This window comes from Mandrillus leucophaeus, unplaced genomic scaffold (genome assembly GCF_000951045.1).
Source record: "Mandrillus leucophaeus isolate KB7577 unplaced genomic scaffold, Mleu.le_1.0 Scaffold523, whole genome shotgun sequence".
Lineage (NCBI taxonomy): Eukaryota > Metazoa > Chordata > Mammalia > Primates > Cercopithecidae > Mandrillus > Mandrillus leucophaeus.
In genome coordinates, this window is record NW_012105620.1 from 2,156,279 (window position 1) to 2,180,977 (window position 24,699).

Here is a 24,699-nt window from a genome sequence, read left to right on the forward strand (position 1 = left end):
GTAAATGATTGAATTGACTAATATTCCAGGGTGCCTTAGTGAAGTTCCACATGAAATTATATTTATATATACAGAGAAGAGATAGATTTAAAGCAAAAATTCAGTTAGTGTTTTGTTTCGATTCTGTAAGAAGAATCATTATTAAATACAGCAACATCTGTGAATGCTTCAGGGAAAACTTCATTACCTTGGACTCATCCTTGACCCTTCCTCTCTCACACTCCATATACAATCTATCAGGAAATGGCATCTGCTTTCCCTTCAAAGCATGCTCAGAATGATTACTTCCCACTGCCTCCACTACTCACTGCTACAGTCCTCTCGAGTCACCACTATCTATGACCTGGATTATTTTAATAGCCTCCCAGCTATAAATAAATAAAGGAAAAGTTGCGTAAGCTTATGTGTTGTTTTCTTCTGGCACAACTATTTTACTACCTATTATTTAAAAAATATTGAGCAAGTATTATGAGATTAGCTTATACTTGATAATTCTTGTCCACTTGAGAAAATCATCTTTTAGGGAAGTAAGAGCAACACATATTAGAAATTCATTGATCACATGAATTAAGTGACAAAAACCACAGAAGTAAATGATGTGTCCAATTGAAGTTAAGGCAACTGACATAGAGAACTCCTAATTAAAAGTTCCTACATGAATTTAGTAGATTAGAGAAAGTTTCTTGAAGGAGGGTGAAAGTGAGCTGTGCCTCAGAGGACATGGAGGAGTTATAGCAAGGGGGCCAAGTGGCATTTTTGCAGTTGTACTAAGGTAGGAATTAGCTCTGTGTTTTCTGAGAAGTGTACTGGTTGGATGGAAGAAAAGGAGCAGGTACATTTGAAGAAGATTTAGGGATAAGAGAATGACATGAAAATTCAGATGATGGGAGTTCACTTGGTAAGGTGTTGGAGTTGTATCTGAGAATATGACTGGCCCTAAATGTTGAGAATCCTAATCTGGACCTAGAGATGGTGAAGGAGGTAGACCCAGTCAATATTGTTGTTAGGAAATATTAAGTGGAGTTAAGAATGTGATTATGGAGAGCGTGATGGATGTAGTTGGGGTATCCAGCTATCCTAGTTTGGCCAGGACTGTCTCAGTTTTAGCACTGAATAATCCCTGTCCTTGGAAACCCCTCAATTGCAGGCAGACTTCATGGTTGGACACCTTAGGTATGGTTCAGACAAGTGATTGGTATCTGAGGTCCAAACCAGAGCAACACTTTAACATGTTAACAGGGGAAGAGAGCATGACAACGGGAGATCCAGGGCAGAGCATTTCAGAGCTCTGCTAGGCAGGCAGTGGAACTGGATTTTATTTTGACTGAGAGCATTTTGCCCAAATGAAATGTAATCAAAAGCAGCATGCTAAAAGCAACTTTGTGTGATAGGTTGGTTGAAACAGACTTTGGAAACAAAATGAATATGTTAACCACTGGCATTCAAGTTTTTGTTAAATAGTAATGATAGTAGCTGTCATTCATGAATGCTTTCAGCTTGTAGGGCACCTGGCTAGACTTTGCAAATATTACCAAATTTAATCTTCACAGCCATCCTATGAGATAGGCACTACTATTGTCTCCGTCTTACAAATGAGGAAATTGGTGATTTGGGAGATTAGGCTGTTTGCTCAGTCCCATAGCTAGTCAATCTAGAGTGAGATTTTGAACCCTGAGCAGCCCAAGGCCCTGCTTTCTTTGGTCACCATGTAATACTGCTTCCTGGTATCAAGGAACAGGATTCATTAATTATCCATTGTTATCTTTTACTATAAAAGTAATAAATAAAATAAATAAATTAATTCTAGAAAAATTATAAAATGTAGAGTAGCAGAAGATGACTATACAAAGTCCTCACAATTTCCTCCATTAGAAACAGCCCTGTTAACACCTTTGTTTACATATTTTTTTTCTTTTTGGGGCATATTGATTTACATACATTTTTAAAAATTAAAATGACATTTGATAAATGTTTTAAAACTAATTGTTAGAGATTTGACTTTTTTTTTCAACTTATATTTTTGGGCCTTTAGGCTGTGGTGACTTTTTGATATTACAAACAGTGTGCAGTAGAAGTGATTAGCCGAAAAACAACGTGCAAATAAAATAAAGCAAAATGAAATGAGACTAAAAAAAGACAAAAAATTCAAAACAATAGGCAGTAATACAAGAGATGAATAACAATTGTAAAACCATTCGTTCTATAAATATGTTGTATTCAAATTATAATGCTCTGAAAGTCGATGGCTGGGGAATATTTGCTTTTCAGCAGGCCTTGATGTTGAACAAGTTTCTAAGTGTTTTTAATAAAATCACCTGGAGCCAGTGACTTGAATCACAAGCAGGATCTCAGCCCCTAGGCAGAGTCACAGGAAGGTGGCTAATCGTAAGTGTATATACAAGGAGTCCAGGAGGGACTGTGCTCAAGGGAATAACCTAAGACCAGAAATGATAGACGTAGTAATGAGAATTAATCTCAGGATGAGAATATTAAACCAGTGATGATCAAATCTGAACCACAAGGTTATTGCTAGGCCAACAATAACGTGACAACAAGAAGCTGATACTGAGTCCCAGAGCACTGGGGCAACACTCTTGCCTTAGTTCATTTGTGTTGCTATAAAGGAATAGCTGACACTGGGTAATGTATAAAAGAATGAGTATTTGTCTCACAGTTCTGTAGGCTTGTACTGAAGTATGGTGCCAGCATCTGCTTCTGGTGATGGCTTCAGGCTCCTTCCACTCATGGTGGAAGGTAAAGTGAAACCAACATGTGTTGTAGTCGAAGAGGGGATAAGGAGGGTGCCAGACTCTTTCTAATAATCAGCTCTCTGGGGAGGTAATAGAGGAAGAACTCATTCATTACCCTAAGAATGGCACCAAGCCATGTATGAGAGGCTTGTCCCCATGACCCAAACACCTCCCATCAGGCCCCACCTCTAACATTGGGGATCACATTTCAACATGAGGTTTGTGGGCACAAACACCCAAAACAGGAAGCAACTCTAAATCCTTCCTGCCAAAGGGCAGGAGATTAGGCCTGGGATGAGCCTCCAGGTGGACAAAATGGCTCCAGAAATTAGGAATGTGGCAGGACTTGTCAATCTGAGGTGTGCAGGGAGGAGAACACCACCACGAAGAGTTGCAGGATTTGTAGGATGATTAAAAATTAGTGCAGTGTATGCAAGGAAGTGATTTGAGAGGATACTTCTTAATAGTATTGAGGTAGCAAATGAAAGGACAGAGACTGTTGGTCTGCACAGTGATTGGAATTATATGTACAGAGATATCCAGACATCCCCATTAAATAAATAGATTGAAGTAATACCTGTAACTATATTCCTCTTTATATCACATTTTTTGGCAAACAGAGAAAAAACATGCAGCTGGTCCTGTGGAGGCTGTAATGCTGCCACTACTTTCATGAAATTAAAGTTTTAGCTGGTATATGAACGTTTTCTTTTATTACAGAGCCTCTAAACAGATGTGCCATATCCTATTATTACAGTTTAAGTTAATCGTATCGTGTTTTAAAATTAAAAATTTTTATCTTTACTTGGTGCTATCAAAACCATCACAAAATTAATCACTAATATACTGGGATGACGGTTCAATTAACTTTCGTGAATTTTGATCAGATAAACACTAAGATTTATTATTGCATTCTGAAGTCTTTATTAGGTGAGTGAGTTACCCGAACAGTTAAAAACTCATCTAATAAAGACCTGGAAAATGCTGCTTTTGAGTTAAAGAGACCTCTTGGTGTCTATATATTTTTTTGCTTGTTTGTTTTTGTTGCACTAAGAGTACCAATTGTATAGAAGTTAATTCAGTGATCTTAACTAGAAATAACCTTTTTAATGTTTTTGGATATATAAAATTTAAAAACTTCCAAGAGTGTTCAAATGTTATAGGAATGTCTATAAATTAAGTATAGCTCATGATTAGATTTGCTTCAGTGCTTTGAAATTTTGAATCAAGTCTTCCTTCCGTAGTATTGGATGAATATGATCATAATTTCTGTCTCTTCCATGAAATTTTCTGATATATATTGTTTTAAAATTATAAAGTAGTCTATGCTTGTTATTCAAAAAAGTCCTCCCAAACTAAAACAATGTTGAATATAGCCCCTCTCCCATCCTCAAAATAGCTGTGTAAACAATTTGATGCATGTCTTTGCGATTTTTCATGAAGGTTCTAATTGTGTTTACATATATACATAAATATATACATGCATACACTCTCCTTCCTCCCCTCTCTCTTCTTCCTTCCCCTCTCACTTCTTCTCCTTTGTCTTCCTCCTCCTCCTTTTAAACATAAGTGCTGTGACATTGCGAAAGGAAAGAAGGCTTTGTTCTGTGCTCTGTGCTTTATTGAATTTCATTCATTGGTGGAGCTTATTTTCTTTGTCCTTTCCTGCCTTTGCCACTATGAAGGTTCAATAAATTCAGTCTCTGTTTTGCTTTTCTTTATATTCAGCAGCCTCACTAGGAACCCTCCCAGAACAAATCCTTAACTATGTAAAAGAGAGCAATTCTGGGTGCTTTCTCCTGGGGACAGCCCGCTTTACAGCCTCAGTTCTGGCTTCCCTGGTGATTGGCCCAAGGCCCAGCGTGGTTTTTGTATCAGTTGATTCCAAGTGTGAAGTTTCTCTGGAGTTTCCTTGGAAAGAAGGTCCTTTGTAGCATTCCTCTTCTGTGTCTGTTATTGGTCGAGGTTTCCTCTGCATTAGTTATCTATTATTTTGACTATGTCTGATTTCTGTTTTCTAGGACTTTCTAAAATACCTTGATATGTTCATGGTGGACTTTGTTTTTTTTTCTTCTTCTTCTTGTGTCTGTCATTTCAGTGGGATTTAGAGAGACCAAAGAGGTGAGGTACACATGATGGCTCCGTCAACACCTTGAACTTCCCAGATGTCTACTATTTTTTCTAAATCAGGACCAGGTTTCAGTAAATTCTTTCGGGGAAAGAACTTATTTACACTTCCTCTGATTTGTGTTTATGTTAGAACTTGAAAGACTTTTTTTTTTTTTTTTAAAGTTTTGTGTTAGTGTTAATAATAACAAAATCATTAATATCTCATTGCTCTCTGTCTGCATGTGTAAATAACACTGTTGCATGACAACTGCATTTATAGGCCACCACAAAGTGTTGCTTGCATAAGGCCAGTTAGTGATGCAAAATTCACTTTGAAAACTGGACATAATTATCCATATTTCATTTGACATGTATAAATGTCACTACCCTTTTGTCATATGTATTTGTATTTTACTTGCCAGGTAACTGAATATTGCCACCTGCCTTTTTCAGCACCTAGATCAACTAGAAATTTAAAAAAAGTAGTAATAACTTTTCATGCACACATAGTACTCTATTAATGTGTCTTAAAATTATTTCTTAATTACTATCAGAAACAAATGAATGGTTCAGCATTTAAAAAAATTTGTTTCAGGAAGGAGAAAACATTTTCTATTTGGCAGTTGAAGATATAGAAACAGACACGGAGCTTCTGATTGGCTACCTGGATAGTGACATGGAGGCTGATGAGGAAGAACAGCAAATTATGACAGTCATCAAAGAAGGGGAAGTTGAAAATTCTAGAAGACAATCAACAGCAGACAGAAAAGGTATTGCGTCTTTAATTGGTGATCTGGGAGAAGAAAAGTTGTAGAAAAAATGTAGTTTAAACTGTGGTTGAATTATAGTTGCCTTGTAATATGGCATTCTCAAATAAAGTTAGTTTTTGTCAAAATTATTCTCAGAGGGTATCCTGTGGTGGGTTCATCTTTCTTAGAGCAGGAAAAGTATGTTGGGGATGGGTGATGGATGTACCCTCTAGGACTCCCTAGGCTGTAGGCAGGGCTGCATTGCTGGGGCAGCTCCTGGCTCTCACTACTCTCACTGGCACGTTGGGATAATGAGTAATGAGGATTTTTGTAGTCTTGCCCTAACTCTGCCACTAATCAGTCTTGTAACATTGGGCAAGTTGCTGACTTTCTGAGACTTTACTTTCTCATCTGCATATGGGAAAAGGTGAGTGTGGAAGTGAGGTACATGAGAGCTTGCTGGATCCGAAGGGGATTGATTCCTCTTGTTTGGGATCTTTTGGGAACCTGCAGCTTCTTGGCATGTCTTTCTGTTCTGATCACAGAAGCCTGGAGGATTGCTAGGTCACCTAGTGTCATTCCCCAAAACTTTCAGTGACTGTAGGTCATACCTTCCTCAGTCTATACTGCAGCCACTTGCTTGTTAACTGCCAGGGAATAATCAATTCTTATTGGCCTTGTTTCTATGTTATTGTGTTTTACTCCTAAGGGAAATTTAAGGGATATGTGACTGATGCTGTAGGTATTCACATTTTGTAATAGGCCTCATCTTAATCCTTTCAGGCTGTTATAACAAAATACTTTAGACTAGATACTTGGTAAGCAGCAGAAATTTATTGCTCACATTTCTGGAGCCTAGGAAGTCCGTCAAGGTGCCAGCAGATTTGGTGTCTGGGAGGGGCTCATTTCTAATTAGATAGCACCTTCTAGCTATGTCCTCATGTGACAGAAGGGACAAACAAGCTCTCTTGGGCTTCTTTTACAAGGATTAAGCCCATCCATGAGGACAGGGTGCTCATAACCTAATCACCTCCCGAAGGGCCCACCTCTTAATACAATTCCATTGAGGTTTAAGTTTCAACATATGAATTTTGGGGATTCATGAACATTCAGACCATAGCAGGCTGATACTTACTATACAGTACTTTTGCATTTTGTGGAGCAAAGCCACTTCAGAAGTGATACTGGTTTCATTAGTCAAAGTGGTAGTATGCTTTTCCTATACTTTTTCTGTGCTAACTGCATGTTACTGGCTGAGAAAGTGTGAACATTCTGTCACCATTGCCAGCTTATGCTTCTGTTTCTTTATTTTAGTTGAATTATTTAAGGGGAAGATAAGGACAGGCTTATATGCATTATGCTATTTGGAATATCATATTTTGGGTGATGGGAATTATTTCTATATTATTCTGTATTTTCTTTATTTTTGTATTTTATTTTTTCTCTGTTGTCCTCAGGGCAAGTTATTTTGTCCATTATTTTAATTTAAAAATAAGTCATCTACTTACCTATTACTGCCTGATTTCTGCTTTAGTTATTAAAGTACCAGTTTTCATTATCTTTGTAAAAAGAATCAACAGAAAGTTAAACAGAATCGTATGAACCAAGCACTTGTATTGTGGCTATTTTTATTCTAGAATTCTTAGTTTTATTTAGAAAAGCAAAGAAACAAAATAAACTCAAACTCAGCAAAAGAAACAAAGAAGCCAGCCAAATGTCTAACAATGAAGAGTTTGGTTAAATAAATTGTGGTACTTTAAGTTTAAAAAAATGCCAGCATTTGACTTGAGAAGATGTTAAGTGGGGAAACATATAAGATTGTATATAAAGTGTGATCCTAAATTTACCTCTTCTTAGACTGCACATAGAATATGTATGCACTAACGGCAAGTCAGGCTTGCCAATAATATTATGACAGTTGTCTCTTCATGATGGGATTATTGGTGTTTTTTATTTTCTACATTTTCTAAATCTAATTTTATTTCATAATCAGAAACAAATGTGTTACTTAAATAGCACACTGAGAAATTTGGTCAGACCTGCACCAGTCTATGTGGGACCGTGTAGCCTAACCCACTCTACTAGCTTAATCAGCACTGTTTTTATGACCTTGGTCTTTTTTTACACGTATGTGAGATTCCCCTTGGTAATTCAATATAGTTTGCCTTAGTTGGATTTTTCTCCTTGCGAAGGTAAAAATGAGCTAAAAATGACCAATTTCAGGAATAGTTTTTGTTTTCTAATTTAACATTTTGATATGAAAAGTTAACATTATAGGATGAATTAAATAAGGAATTTGACTTTGTATTAATTTGCTGAAAGACAAGTGATTTTGAAAATAATGTATTTCTCTCTAGTAACACTTGCTATTATTTTTTTTGTGGCCAATACTATTAATATTTGTAGTGATAATAAGAATTTACTCATATGGTATCTTTAAGCACAATTAATTAATTAATTTAAAATGAGAGCAAAACTTAGCATTTCTTGGCTCTGAATTTTTGTCTCATGAATATGCTTCCTTGTAAATGTGCAGATCACCTTGGCTGTAAAGAGGACTATGCTTGTCCTCAATGTGAATCAAGTTTTACCAGTGAGGATATTCTTGCTGAGCATCTTCAGACATTGCATCAGAAACCCACAGAGGAGAAAGAATTTAAGTGCAAGAACTGTGGGAAGAAATTCCCAGTTAAGCAGGCTTTGCAAAGACAGTGCGTATATTAAAGAATATCTTTAAAATTATAAGCTAACACAGTTTATTCCATTTGGCTTAACTCATAGTTTTTAACCTGTGTGTGTGTGTTTGTGTGCACGCGTGCACGCGCATGTTTTTGTGTGAGTGAGACATTAAGCATTTCACATTGGTATTGTCATTAACTCATCTTTTCTTAGTATAGTATGTTGATATTTGAAATATTCAAATTACGAATTTTAACACATGAACACTGTTTATGGTAATTGATTTTGTCCATTTAATAATTTGCCATTATGTATCAAACTTACTGGTTTAATCTGAAATTCAGATATGCCTTATTTAGTTACTCCTTCGAGGTAACAGACTTTTAGTTGTCTACATTTTATATTGCTTCTGGAATCTGTTAAAATAAAAGTTTAAGAAATGGGGAGAGTTCAAAGTATAAAGAATTCCTGGACATTTTGGGAAGCACTGTTTATTTGAGAACAACTTTGGAGGAATCATTTAAAGATGCATAGGTCCCGGATGTAACAATATGATGAATTAGATGATCCCACACATAGCTCTGTACCCTTTTTTATTTTAACAATTTATATTAACAACATAAAATTATCTTTATTTAAATATTTTACAGGATCAGAAATTATTAAAAGTGAGAAAGTAGATACATGCATTTGTAAAGTTTTATTTTTTTTCTCATTAAAGTTTTTAATTTTAATCAGATAATTGACTTTAAGTAATTTAAAAGCATATTTACATGTTGGATACAACTGTAGACTATCATTTTGTTGAAGCCAATGACTTCCATTATGAAAGTAATATAAATTGTCCCATCTCATCAACATATGTCTTTTTCTCTTCTCTTATGTGCTGCCATCCTGCCATTTACTTTCTTTCTCCAACCTTAGCTTCTCATTTTAACAGAATGTCACCTTACTTATGAGCAGGAAATCTTTAACATAGGCTTTAATGTTACATTTTTGTGTTTCATTGAACTAAAATTCTGAAATATGCTACATTTCATACTAAGACTATAAATATTATACGCATCAACTTTTGCTTATAAAAATTGAGATGAAAAATTGTGCTTGAAACTTACTAAATGTTCAGAGTTTCAGAACTTTTATAATAGCAGGATACTACATATTTAGAAGTTCTATTGTATATTCTTAAGAAAACAAGCAAGGGCTATATGCTTTTAAATAAATAGATGTTAAGTTTCATTCTAGTTTGCTTTTATTGCATTTTGTATTATATATTTATACAAAAGGCACCCTGCTGAGCAAGAGCTTAGAGTTAAATAAGGTACTACTAAAAATTTAAAAAGGCAAAAGACAGAAGGAAAAAAAGGATCACGAACGTGACTTTATTCAGAGTTAGCATAGTTTCTTTTTTGTCTTAGAGTTCCAGTTTTTGTTTTTTTTCTTTCTCTTTTTCCTATTTCCCTTTAGTGTTCTTCAGTGCACAGCGAAAAGCAGTCTGAAGGAGTCTTCGCGAAGTTTTCAGTGCTCTGTTTGCAATTCTTCCTTCAGTTCAGCATCGAGGTTTTGTGTCTGAGTTATGAAATGGCTGTTATATAATTGTGGGTCATTTTTTGCATGCACACTTTCATGCTTCTTAGTAATTCAGTTTCACATACCTACAGAATTTAAATGCTTTTCTTCTTACCTGCATAGGTAATGCATGGAATGACCCCAAAACTCTACTAGGGAGCATGTATTACAAAATCTTGCTGATGTTAGAGTTTTGTAGGTATGTCTTCACCATTTCTTCTCCCTGTTCCGCTTTGCTGGTTGTCTTGTAGTTTTGAGCAGCACCAGGAGACTTGCCGGGGGGATGCCAGGTTTGTGTGCAAGGCTGACAGCTGTGGAAAGAGGCTGAAGAGCAAGGATGCCCTGAAAAGACACCAGGAAAATGTCCACACTGGTGAGGAGTCATTGGAGGGTCGTTTCCGAAGGGGCTTCCTTTCCCCAGGCCGCAGCGATCTGTTTTTAATTCTCACTCTTGAGGAGAGAGCTGGCTTTTCCATTGTGTTTCACACAGATGTGGAGCGCTGGCAGTGGAGTTTTTTCTTTCACTGAACACTATTTCTTTCTCAAGTTGAATTTAGCAGCATTTATTCTTTTTCCCATTTCTGAATTAATTGTAAGTGTAAGCCTTAGTTAGAGTCTAGTTATGTTTGGGTGGTCAGGTGCATTAAGAATTAATATTTCTAAGTAAGAATTTTAACTGTTTCAGCATATGACATTTCTTTTATAAATTGTTAAAATGTATGATTATTAAGTGATGTCCTTCTGCCTTATTATTTTTACAAATATAAAATCCAACTTGTGAAAATACTTACAGTTCTCCTAAGTTAGAGAAAATTGCTAACACATTTTGACATTGGAATTGAATATGTATGGATTAAGAAAACAAATATTATTTGAATTTCATCTAATAGCTAGCTAAACAGTAAAACAAATATAAAATTTGACTGTCTTTTAGGTTTATCTGCTTAGCACATGGTATACTGTCAGTAAATATATTTTGGCTTAGGGATTAAATCTATTGCAGTGAGTTGAACAGATGGCTGTATTGTCCCAGTTAACTTTTTACTTCTTGTCTTTTTACCTCCGTAGACTTCCTCCTTAAAGGAGGTTGAGATTTATGAAACCCTGTATGTTCTTCTATTCATATTCTTTGTTCATGTGTTTATTTTTGCCTTGACTTCTGGGAAGTGGGTAGCTATGTGTCTCTGGATGTTGGGGAAAGTGAATTTCTTTTCTCCCTTCGGTTGTTTATTTTTATATTCAGGAGAAGATGATAATCTGCAACCAGCATCTGTATCCTATATTTGTTCATTGTCCAAAAAGTATTCACTTTATTAATAATACAGTTATAGAGGCTAGTATGAACAACTGCTAGCTGCAACTTTCCATCATTGGTTTGGGCTGCATATTAAGTGCAGCCTGTGGTGAAAGCTCTGTGTGGTGGAAGTAGGGCCTTGTGAAATGCACCTCCAGCTTGGTGCCCTTCACTAGGCTTTTACAGTGTTCTGGTTTCTTTCTTTCCTTTTGAAGAATACATGGCTGACTTAGGGAAGATGACATTTTTTCTGAATTCCGTATACCAGGATATTCCCTATGATTACAAAAGGCAAGCATAACTTTTTGATAGACTTGCCTTCATAGTTTTTTGATTTTCAATGCTGTTCTAGTTAAAATGCTATTCTTAATTTTCTTCATCTATGTCTGCAATAAATTGTAATAGAACTTTCATGTCAGTTTTAAAGTTTAGGTTTGCTAAACTAAGTGAAAAACCAGATGCATACGAAACTCTGGAAACTTTCATTCTTACTGGGCATGTGGTCTTCAGGCTGTGCTATAAGCACAATTTCTTTGAGGCTTCTTGTAGTTGACCTTGCATATTGTAATATTACTAATTCTGGAAATTTATGGGGTTTTTATAGGAAATAATTCATAAAAGGAAATCTTGTTTTATAATTTTTTTTTATTTGTTGACCATATAAAGTGTAAAATCTTGCTGTATTTTAGCTAACGGTTACTATGCCATGTATTTCACTGGGGTTGGTACATGATGTCATTCTCTCATTCATAGTATGTCTCTTGCTTCTCCCCTTTCCTCTATGGGCTACACCGGCATTTGAGGAAAGAATATTCCCTATTGGAGATAGTAAACAAAGAAGCTCTCATATACATGCTTGTAGAATCCTTTATTATAGAAAGACAAGGCGCTCAAAGAAAGAGATCTTTGATGGCAAATTTTTTTTGTTAAGGTGATATGAATTGAGGATGATGATTAGAGAGAAGCTGATTTTTTTAATATGGATCACATTTTTCCATAGCAACCGTAACATGTGGTAGGTAGGTTCTCAGACCAGCTCCTAAAAGCATACTTAGCTTCACAGTGTGTTGAAACTTGAGTATTTAAGTGATTGTGTATTCAGTACAGTTGTATTAATTTCCTCACATGGCCTACTGATGTGAGTAATGTGTTCCTAAATGTTTTTGAAAGTTTAAATCTGAAAGTCAAATATCAGATTTACCTCAACAGGGAAGTTAAGACAGCATAACATCTAATTAGAGCTTTGCAGGTGCTGTTATCCATGAGCCCAGGGGAGCTGGTAGAGTGATGAGGCTCCTCATAGTTACTTAAGAGGAAACAGAGAGTCAGGGGGCCAAGCTCCTCATCACTTCCCATCTTTCTCTTTTGCTTAGATTCCATGGTTGCTGACAAAGAGACTTTGCATTTATGGGAGATAACATTTATTTACATTCTCAGATGAATAGTCATACATTTTTCCTGTGTGTCTTCTCAGAGGAGCTAGGATTCTTCTAGGGCGAAGTAGAGGAGAAGCCATGAAAAGGAGAGAGAAGATTGAAGAGTGGGGATGAGGGTTTGATGTATTCCCCTTGATACCTGGCAGCAGAGCTGTGTCAGGAGTGCAGGGGTAAAGTGAGAGTGGTGGGTGGAGAAATCTGTTTCGTTCTCTCTTCTCTCCTTCTCGGACCCACCCAATGGGAAGGAGTAGGGCCTAGTATCAAAGAGCAGTTGCTATGAGGACTAGGACAGGGCAATAAAGGATTATCGATGGAAGATGGACCATCCCAACGAGTAGGAGCTGGAAAAGAGGGAATATTCTTTCTGAATGGTGACTCTCCTAGTGGTGTTTAGGAAAGTGATGACCAAATATATGCTATCAGATATTCATTTTGCCTGGGAGAATTTTCTCCTTTAGTAGCCATGTTACTTTTCAATCACTAAGAAACATTTTCTTGGCTGTCATAGCCTATTAAAAGCAGCACATTAAATGGAATAGGCATCTTGAATAATAAGACAAAAATTCCTATTTGCCATTTAAAAGTGTATTTCTCTTTCATAAATGCAGTCCTATAATAAAATGAAATCATTTTGTAATATTGATTTTACTTGTTTTAGATTTGCTTCAAAATATAGAGAAGTGGGGGAGTGAATGGGGTTGAGATTGGGGCAGGAATAGTCATGGTGAGTCATTGCTGGGACCAGGTGATGGATAGATGGTGATTCATTATACTATATGCTTACTTTTTGTATATTTGAAATCAACCAATTAAAAGTTGAAAACATATTTTATGGTTATTCATTGTGGTGCATTTGATACTCTTATTATATCATATTTAATAATGTTTGATTGCCTCTTCATTTCTATGACAACTGTGAAATTTGAAATATGAAATGAGCTACTATAAACATAATCACTACATAAGAAGACAGAATTGGGCTTTGAGTAATAGTATGAATTGCCAATATATTGTTTTATTGTACTTTATTTCTTAACATTAATTTGAAAAGCATATACTTAAATATTTTATAGGACCCTAGTGCTGGGAATAATAGTCTATAAATTCTATCTTAAAAAACTTAGCTGATTAAATAAAATATTCAGTTGAAATATAGAAGAATTAACACAATCAATTTATGAATTAATTTAGTTTTTTCTTTTACAAACATTTGATTAAATTTAATTTTGATTTGAATTCCTTGTGGATATATCATTTTCTCTTTTACTAATATATAGTATTAGTACATGGAAAAGTGAAAGGCCGGTTTTATATATGTAGAAAATGGTATATGAAACTGTGAAGATGTCTCAAATTTAAAAAGAAAGCTTTTACACAGAATGGGAGAGCGTATTTGCGAACTACCCATCTGACAAGTGATTAATAAACAGAATATATAAGATGCTCAAACAACTCAATAGGAAAAAATCAAATAATCTAATTAAAAATGGACAAAAGATCTGAATAAACATTTTTCAAAAGAAGACATACAGATGGCCTACAGGTATATGAAAAAATGTTCAACAAAATTAATCATCAGAAAAAAATGCAAATCAAAACTATAGTGAGATATCATCTCCCCCTAGTTAAAATGGCTTTTATCCAAAAGACAGGCAATAACGAATGCTGGAGAGGATGTGGAGAAAGGGGAATGCTTGTATGCTGTTGGTGGGAATGCAAATTAGTACAGCCTCTGTGGACGATGGTATGGTGGTTACTCCAAAGACTGAAGATAGAGCTAGCAATTCCACTGCTGGATATATACCCCAATGAAAGGAAATCGGTATATCGAAGAGGTGTCTGCACTCCCATGTTTATTGCAGCACTATTAACAGTAGCCAAGATTTGGAATCAACCTAAGTGTCCATCAATGAGAGAATGGGTAAAGCTAATTTTCTTAAGTGAAGTAAGCCAGGCACAGCTGCACAAATTTCACATGTGCTAATTTATATATGGAAGCTAAAATTAAAACTATTAAACTCATGAAGATAGAGAATGGAATGATGGTTACCGGAGACTGGGAAGGGTAGCAGGGAAGGGGTGAATAAAATGGGGATAGTTAATAGGTGTAAAAATATAGTTAGAATAAATACAATCTATTATTCGATAGCACAACAGGGTGACTATAGTCAACATAACTTATTGTATATTTAAAAATAAAACAACAGAATATATTGTATATTTAAAAATAAAAGAACTAAAAAGAAACGAAACAGAAGGGATGTTTCTAACACAAAGAAATGACAGATGCTTGAGATGATGGATACCCCAATTACCCTGATGTGATTATTACACATTGCATGCCTATATTGAAACATCACATGTACCCTAAAAATACATACAACTATTATGTACCCATAATAACAAAAATTATGAAAATGTATATAAGCTTCTGCATTTTCTTGGGAGCTTGGGTCTTTATTCTGAAGGCTCCCCTATATACATGTTAAGTAAATTTGTATGTCTTTTCTCTATTTAAAAAATAATTAAAAACAAGATTTAAAATATAACTTACTCTTTAAGTTTAATGGATATATCTACAACACTGAATAGTTTAGAATTCTAAATTATGAAGATGAACTTACATATCACCTCAAAACACTATTTGTTGTTCCTCTTGATAGTCTCATTTTTAAATCATGATGGTATTTTATTTCTATTTTAGGAGATCCTAAGAAAAAGCTTATATGTTCAGTGTGCAATAAAAAGTGTTCTTCAGCATCAAGCCTACAGGAACATAGAAAGGTCAGTAAGATAAAGATTCACCACAGTTTAATATCTATCTTTAACAATTTTAATATGTTTTATAGTAAGTATAAAAGTTAACATTATTTTGATGTGAAAAGATAATCTGAAAAATCAATGGCAATTGTTAACTCTAACAACATTAGCAACTGTTTAATAGAATATATAATAAAATAGAATTAAAATGTAGTTTTAATTTTTGCTCTTGCCATGACAAGGTCCAATATATGCATACTATATTTTATTATTATAACAAAGATGTAAATGATCATTCTTAATTTCACATATTGTTTCTTTTAGCATAGCTATGAGCATAAGATATTTTCTTTTAGTTTTTACAAAAGGGAAGGAGATGGTATTCTTGAAAATAAAATTTTACTTTTGTTATGGTTTGTAAAATGAATTTTTGTCTCTGTTTATATATAGAAGTATTACAAAGTAATTTGACAGGACTTAAAATTTATATGATTTTTAATCCAGTAGCTCCAACCATGTGCTGTGGATTTAACTTATAACATGTGAGGTAGCTAAATTATTGTGTTGGTATGACTAAGGTTATATCTTGTATGTTTAGTGATTTTGATCCTTAAGGAGAAATAATAGGACAAGCACCAGACCAGGAATCAGGGTAGTGGGTTTCTTTTTCTGTCACCAACCTTCCATGTAACATTAGGCCTTTCTTCTCTCATTTATAAAACGGGACACTGAATTGATCAGTATTCTCTTGTTTGTTTGTTCTCTATGTACCATGAAACTACTTTTCTTTGGTTTTCGGTTTTCAAGTGGCAGTCTTTTTAGATTGTTTAGAGTTATGGAATGCTTTATGAATTTGTGTGTCCTCCTTGTGCAGAGGCCATGCTAATCTTCTTTGTTACATTCCAATTTCAATGCTGCTAAAATGGGCACTGAGACTGCTTTTAAAAGAAGTTTTGCACAGAATGCCAATCCAGAGGACCCTTTTATAGGTCCTTTTTCCTCCTTCCCCATCACCCTTATGGCTTCTGAAGCAGAACCCTTATGACTGAAGCAGTTAATCTTTTGAAGAGACAAAACAATTAAGTCTGCTGGAATAGATATCTTCTAAGCATCCTCTTTTATAATTCTATGATTTATTTTTCTGACCCATTTAAATCTTAGAGGTTGAAATTTAAGCTATTTTACCAAATAGAGCAATGGTTCCCAACCTTCTTGGTACTAGGGACCACTTTCCTGGAAGGCAAGTTTTCCAAGGACCAGGGGGTGGGGAGAGGTGGTTTTAGGATGATTCAAGCACATTACATTTATTGTATACTTTATTTCTATTATTATTATATTATAATGTTTAATGAAATAATTATATAACTCAGCATAATATAGAATCAGTGAGAGCCCTGAACCTGTTCTCTTGTAACTAGATGGTTTGGGGGTGATGGGAGACGGTGACAGATCATCAGGCATCAGAAACTCCTATGTGATGGTAATGGAATATAGAAACTATAACTCATGCCTCCTGAGTGGTCTTTGCAGAATGTTAGTAAGTTGCTAGCTCAGTGCAGCCCTTCCTCCATTTCAGCCATAGTCCTTCACTATTCAGCCTTTCCGAATCCATAGGCAACTTTTATTGACTCCAGTTGCAACTTTTATTTATTTATTTATTTATTTATTTATTTATTTTTTTGCTGAGACGGAGTCTTGCTCTGTCACCCAGGCTGGAGTGCTGTGGCTGGATCTCAGCTCAGTGCAAGCTCCGCCTCCTGGGTTTACACCATTCTCCTGCCTCAGCCTCCCAAGTAGCTGGGACTACAGGCGCCCGCCACTTCGCCCGGCTAGTTTTTTGGGTTTTTTTTAGTAGAGACAGGGTTTCACTGTGTTCGCCAGGATGGTCTCGATCTCCTGACCTTGTGATCCGCCCGTCTCGGACTCCCAAAGTGCTGGGATTACAGGCTTGAGCCACCGCGCCCGGCCGCAACTTTTCTTATAGTTGAGAGTGTCTAACGTCTCATAGAGTTTGGTCACAGTATTTCACCTTGCCAGTAGATGATGCTTTCTGACAATGCCAAATTATAGTATGGTCTTGTATCTTAAATTACTGTATATTATTTCATATAATGATAAGGTATATTATGATTCTTCTTGAAAATAATTTTAGAGTTCAAATTTTAAAATATTACCCTCCAAATTGGTATACTGTAAATTTTATAAAATCTCATAAAAATATACTTTATTTAGCATCTGGCATAATTAAATAGTATTACTTGTCATTTTCACTTTAAGTATGATCTTTTTATTAAGCATTTTAAGGAATTTTGAAAATAGCTTTGGCTTGAATTTTTCACTATAAATGAGATAGTCAATGCAAAAATGCTTTAATGTATAGTAGATGTTCCCTTTATAATTTTGGGAATATCAGTTCAATTCAACCTTGAAAAGTGTTTCACGTTGAAGCCATGAGAATTGAGAAGTGAACAATATTTCACTTAAAAATGAAACAAATGAACAGTGTTTCATTTAACAATTTCCATTTTATATATGGATGAATAATTTTTATAATTTTATATATCAATAGAAATTTAACATTAAAAATGAAAACAAAACTTTTCATTTATATATGACTCAGAAGGTATGACATCTCTTTAGAGTATCTTGTCATTATAAAATTATATATTATATATTACAGAAACATAGAGTTTAAGAATATAAATCTGCTTTTACTGTCTTTAGATAAACATTACAAATCGTATCATTGGTCCTCAAACATAGGTGTTTCACTGAAGCCACTGTGAAAGTCTTTGATGATAGAAGATGCTGCCTTTAACATGCCTCAGGCTGGAAGTTTTTCTTGTGTGCTGTGGGGCACTAGCATTGCAAACGCTTGTGCAGGCAGTCATACAGATCCCCCGTGCTTTCTAAAGGAACTCTTTGGATTACAGATATCCCCTCATAGATACCATTGGATCTAAGTAGGAGAGATAAGTCAGACTCTTGTGGAATGGCATATTTTGGCTTCTGCCTTGTTTCTCTACTTTTCCCCTGCTTTACATAACTGATTTTAATGACTCACCAAGAGTCAGACCTGACAGAAACAGAGGCCGGTTGGCAGCCTTCGACCTGCCACGTGCTTGGGTATTGAATTAAGCCGTGGGCTGCAGGCCTGGGATCTGTCAGCCTTGCCCCAGCATCTGTTTCCCTGCCTTGAGGCCTTCTATGGCCATTTAGATCAAGAGAACCATTTATCAGGGGCCAGCCGAGTCCTCCACTCATTACTCATGTGCTGTACCAGTTCAGGGACTTTTGCCTAGATCTTTCACTCTGCACCGTTGTTCCTAGTTATTCTGCAGAGACACTGTCTTGGCTTCTTGCACAAGGGCCTTTACTTCTCTGGGGTTTAGTATTGTGAGCTGGACCTTTAATGAGGTTCAGACAAAAACATGACTTCACCACAACCATTTCTGAGTATTCAACAACATAGTGTGATGCTGCTGTTCACTGGGATGATCAACATTTCTAATCTGATATGATATGTAATATATTTCTTTTAGAATTGAATACATTGTTTCTGAAAAACTAGACTTCTACTTTTCATACCACCTATCCAGTTTCTCTATGTTAGTGTCTGGGAGGGAAATAGCTAATTTAATATTCAATTTTAATATTTATATTAGCCAATTGTTTACAACAGTTATATCCCCCCTTATTGTGGTTTTAAAATATATTTTATCTGTATGTTTAAGTTATACAACATAATGTCATGAGATACACATATAGTTAAAATGATTATTTTAGTGAAATAAATTAATGTATGCATTATCTCACATAGTTACCCATTTTACCTCCTGTGGCAAGAGCAACTATAATCTACTCACTTAGCAAAAATCCAGAATATAATACGCTATTATCAATTGTAACATTAGATCTTTAGTTATTCATCCTGCATGTCTGCTACTTTGGATCCTTTGACTAGATTTCCTCATTTTAAAAATTGTGGTCCACCTATCATGTGAGACTTTTTTTTTTTTTTTTTTTTTGAGACAGAGTCTCACTCTTTTAGCCAGGCTAGAGTGCAATGGCATGATCTCAGTTCACTCAAGCCTCAACTTCGCAGATTCAAACAATCATCCTGCTTCAGCCTCCTGTGCAGCTGGGACCACAGACATATGCCACCACACCTGGCTATTTAAAAAAAGTTTTTTTGTAGGGACGACGTCTCACTTTGTTGTCCAGGCTGGTCTCGAACTCCTGGGCTCAAGCAATCCTCTTGCCTTGGCCTCCGAAAGTGCTGGGATTACAAATGTGAGCCACTGCATTTGGCTCATGTGAAACTTTTATTGTGTACTAAATGCTTTTCAGAATCCTGTATTTTCTGATTTTTTACTATAATTAATGTTGCGCTCTGTACTATGTACATTTAAGTTTAAAATATTGTTGGCTACCGTAAAGGGAATATTATTAACTGCATGCTACATATTTCCAAGTCTAAATTTGTGCATAACAGAAGAGTTATTATATATTAGGTATAATTTTATTACAGAGTATAAATTTAATATGTACTAAATGGGACAGCTGTATTATACTTTTAAGGACTATGAATATTATGTCTCAAATGATATTTTTTATTAGTTAACTTATGTCCATTGCATTTTCAGTGTATATAGGTTAGTGTGAACTAATTAGGGCTGAACTATAATATATAGTTTGGGTATTGCAGTAGCAGCTGTTCACATGTTTACACTTTTGCTTGAGAGCTGTGTAATTTACTAGGCTTTGACAGTTTTTAACTGCCTATTTAATCTTTTGCAGATTCATGAGATATTTGATTGTCAAGAATGTATGAAGAAATTTATTTCAGCTAATCAGCTAAAACGTCATATGATCACCCACTCAGGTAAACTATATACTTTTTTTGTTTATAGTGATATCATTACAAAAGAATTACATTGTCACTTTTATAAACTATAAGAGTGGTAATCAGGGGCCTTAGCTATAAATTCGACTTTGGACATTTACTAGTCATGTGATTCTTTACAGGATACTTTATACTCTAGACCTCAGTTTATTTACAGAGCAAAGGTGCTTAGAGTAGATGATATTGAAGATCTTCAGAATCACCATGTAATTTGTCACTTAGTCCTCCTTGAGCCTCAGTTTCTTTATTCTTCGTTTGTGAAATGGGATACTGATGCCTACCTTTCATATTAGATGTGAAGATTAAATGAGATCATTTAGGTACTGTGCTAGCATAGTGTCTGATATTTAGTAGATATTCAAAAATTTTAATTCTTGTATTTCTAGATACTTTTACATTCTAGCTAAGTTACTAATAAATGTTAGTAAGAAATCTATAAATACATTTTGAGTATGTAAGTTTTTAAAGCGGTAGTTTCATTTAAGCAAATCTCAGGAATAGGTCTGTTTTACTAATGCAAATTTAAAAATTCAGCTCTGAAAATAATATTTACTTTGTGGAGTCTCTAGTGTTTAAGATATCTATAATTTGAGGCGATTGAAGTCAGAATGTTTTTGAATATGCACATTGTTGATACATATGAATATTTTAGTAAATTAAAATCAGATCAAAACCTATTATCTTTTAGGTATGCTTTACTTGATTCATATTGTATATTTTTTATTTAGGTATCAATGTTATATGGATATTGCATAAATATGGATTTTACATACCAATCTAAATGTCTTGTTCCTGCTGAGCATTGGAACCTGTGCCTCCATGAGGCCTCTGTGGCCCCAGTGGGGAGGCAGCTCTGTTCTTTACCTACATCCCTGTCAGGTCACTTTCTACATTCGGGGCCCTGACCCTGATTTAAACTCTCACATATCAGCATGGTTTTCATCTGGAAATAGGATTCCTTCCTTGAATTTAAACCTTTTCTTTATATCTATGCTACTTTAAAAATTCAAAATACATCTGTAAGAGAACAAGCTCATGTTTCATTTGGGAATAGACACATTTATGTGTCTATTATGTGGATGGTAGATGTTTTTTCGTTGTTTGACCATGCTTTAGTTTACTTACCATGAGAAGCCATATAAGGTAAGGGTGTTTTCTCTTTTATGCTTTACCTTTATATCGATATGAGATTGTCTCCACTCATTTTTTTTTAATAGAAAAACGACCCTATAATTGCGAGATTTGTAATAAGTCTTTCAAGAGGCTTGATCAAGTGGGTGCTCACAAAGTAATACACAGTGAAGACAAACCTTACAAATGCAAACTTTGTGGAAAGGGATTTGCCCACAGAAATGTTTACAAGAATCATAAGAAGGTAAAAGCTTATTAATATTATTATTTTTATGAATTTGCTGGTGTGATTTTTATCTTTTGATGAAGCTTTTGTACATCTGGGGCCTACTGTATATAATGCAACAACTAGAGAAGATCACTCACCTGGGCCATAAACCCTCACAACCTCCTTTCTGTCTTTCATTCTCTTTTGAAACTGTCCTTATAAGCAGAGTGCCTAGTTTTTCTTAACAAAGCTATTAGATTAATTTTATGGGATTTACTAATCACAAAGTCTTTATTCTTTTCCTTCTTTCCATAAACTTTGATGCTTTTTATTACATTAGCTTTTTGAAATTCCCTTCATGCTTGGAATCCTTGTATGCTCTGCTAGGTCTTTTGCCAATTTCTCTGAATGTTTTTGACTTCCTTTCCCCTCAGGAGGTTATTCTGGATCCTTTGCCTGTGAACCTCTTCTGTGTTCTCTCTCCTTAAGAAATGTCAACTACATCCATGACTTCTGCTATCAACACCATACTGATGAATTCCAAATGATTTATTTTCTTTAATCCCAAGTTTCAGACTCACATTTATAACTGGGCATCTTTTCGACATAATGAATTCAGCATGCCCCAGAATGGTTTTTTCATTCTCTTTGCCCGAGATAGCTTCTCTTTTGGAGTTTCCTCTTTCTCTTAATGACAGAAGCATATCATTATCCTAGTCTCTTTATTCAGCATTGGTCCCTTTATAAAATTAGAAACCAAATGTAAAGACTCTACCCTTTACATTATCTCATCACTTTCACAGTCATCCCTTCCTTTACCATTCCAACATCCTGATTATTTCTCCTCTGGATTCCTTTAATACTCATCTAATTAGGCTTATCACTTCCTGCTGCAATCCATCCTACAAGGCAGCTCATCCCAAAGCATCACTCTGGTATATCACTCTCATACTCTAATATTAAAAGTAGATTGCCAGTGCCTACATATGTAATAGTATGTACACCTTCACCTGTCATTCAGAGTTCTCTACATCATGACCTCAGCCTACTTCTCCAGCTTTTTATCCTTTTATCTGCATTAACCATGCCTAAAACAACTAACTATTTGCCTGCCTTCTGTGTGATCTCTCTACCTTTCTCTTTCTCTTCAAGTTATTAATATAATGTCCTAGTTTCTTCTGTTGATTTTGGTTTACATTTCTTATACTTTACCTTTGCTCAAGTTCTTGTTTCAGAATGTATCATGTAGATAATACATCATGCTTGAATTGAATTCGGGAAATATGTCCAAAGATATTCAACATTTTAGAAATGCATGTAAAAACATTTTGTGATATACAAAATATTTGCTAATTGATTTGAGTTGATGTATTATAGCACGCTGTTAAATAACATGTATATGATCTTTTAAAAATAATTTGTTCATATTTTTCAGTTATTATGCTCCGTGAGGATTATAATTATTATAATATTTATGGGATACTTCCGAAGACTTCATTTTATCTCTTTTGAAATCATTTAAAAATTATGATACCAATTTCAACTTTAGTCCAAAAAGAGAAAGAAAACGGCAGATTTACCAAAGAATAAACTGTTGATTATAGTGTCTTAAGTCATCTCTGCCTAATTTCTTCCTTACCATCTTTATGTTTACCTCAAGCATTGTACATTTGGGGCAGGACTGTGTTCATTACTGCTGCTTTGGAATTACATGACTATAAAAAATTATCTGGCTAGTTCCTGTTTAGTCTCTGGAACTCTCTTACTCCTTTCTTTGATGAAACTGATCTATCCACATTTATGAGTTTTTCACAGTTTGGTTCATGTTATATGCCATATGGGAATTTGGCACAGGATCTTTGCACCATCTCTCATGCTTTAAGCCATAAATCATGTAAAAGTAATAATGATGTCTTGGGAAGCATAGAAACAATGGTGCCTATAATTTCCAAACTGGAAAGCACATTCAATCCTTCTGCACTAGACAAATGTATTTCTTACCGTGTTATGATCCTAGTGTATATTTGGCATTGTTGCATGAAAATACCTGAAGTAGTCTCCAAGAATCATGTAAAAACAGAAGATCAACCTTTTCTTCCATCATAATCATTAACGGCTAGTTGGGAAACATAAAAGTAAGGCTATGCCACAGAAATCAGAAAAAAACCTTAAGAGTCAGTGTGATCTTTATCTTTTAGTATGCTTGAGGGTTATTACTTTAATTAATTATTCTTTTCTTTTTTGAGTATATTATATATATTTTATTATACTTATTTGAGTTATTTTGGGTTGGTTCTTTTTTAACATTCAGACTTGCTTGAAAAATGGAATATTATTTTTCATTGTGATTATGATAGCATATAGATAAATTTTATTTATTTTTATTCTTTGAAATAGAGTCTCACTCTGTCACTCAGGCTGGAGTGTGGTGGTGCAGTCTTGGCTCACTGCAATCTCTGCCTTCCAGGTTCAAGTGATTCTTGAGTCTCAGCCTTCCAAGTAGCTGGGACTACAGGTGTGTGCCACCATGCCTGGCTAATTTTTATATTTTTAATAGAGACAGGGTTTCACCATATTGGCGAGGCTGGTCCAGAACTCCTGACCTCAAGCAGTCCGCCTGCCTTGGCCTCCCAAAATGCTGGGATTATAGGCGAGAGCCACAGCGCCTGGCCAGCATATAGAGAAATTTTAAAGGGGTGGTTTTTATTTTGAAAATTTAGTTACTCATTTATTTCATCATCTTGCCAGTTATGTGGGTTTAATAGGTTACTTTTTCTTCTCCATTTTTTTCTGACAATCATTTGATCTGAATTACAGTTGTATTTTAGGATCTGGCTAAAAAAACTCGTTGATCTTGATTCAAATATACTTTGATTCTTTAAATCACAATTGAACCAGCGTTTCAGAGCCAGAGGAGATAGAAACCATTCAGTTAGTCTTCACTCTCCATTGTGTTCCCTGTCAAATATAATGTAAAGCAAAATGTGGGTAAGTTGTACAGTGCTTCCCGCCTCCTGCTGTAGGATACATGTTTAGACGTACTGAACCATCTTGGATCCTAGAGCTGGCACTACTTGCTTGATGACGGAAGTGAGTATGGAGGGGTTT

General features: G+C 35.1%; 1 protein-coding gene across 2 annotated transcripts in view; it reads left to right on the top strand.

Annotated features, from left to right (window-relative positions):
• Window positions 1–24,699, top strand: part of PRDM5 (PR domain containing 5) — a 208,114-nt gene that overhangs the window by 83,488 nt on the left and 99,927 nt on the right. Inside the window, exons 3-9 of one of the 2 annotated variants that reach the window (XM_011996785.1) lie at window positions 5,455–5,629; window positions 8,145–8,319; window positions 9,755–9,847; window positions 10,108–10,229; window positions 15,291–15,370; window positions 20,147–20,231; window positions 21,470–21,627. In XM_011996785.1, the coding sequence (XP_011852175.1) occupies window positions 5,455–5,629; window positions 8,145–8,319; window positions 9,755–9,847; window positions 10,108–10,229; window positions 15,291–15,370; window positions 20,147–20,231; window positions 21,470–21,627 (888 nt within the window). The remainder of the gene's footprint in view (window positions 1–5,454; window positions 5,630–8,144; window positions 8,320–9,754; window positions 9,848–10,107; window positions 10,230–15,290; window positions 15,371–20,146; window positions 20,232–21,469; window positions 21,628–24,699) is intronic. The other variant, XM_011996786.1, reaches the window with a different exon arrangement.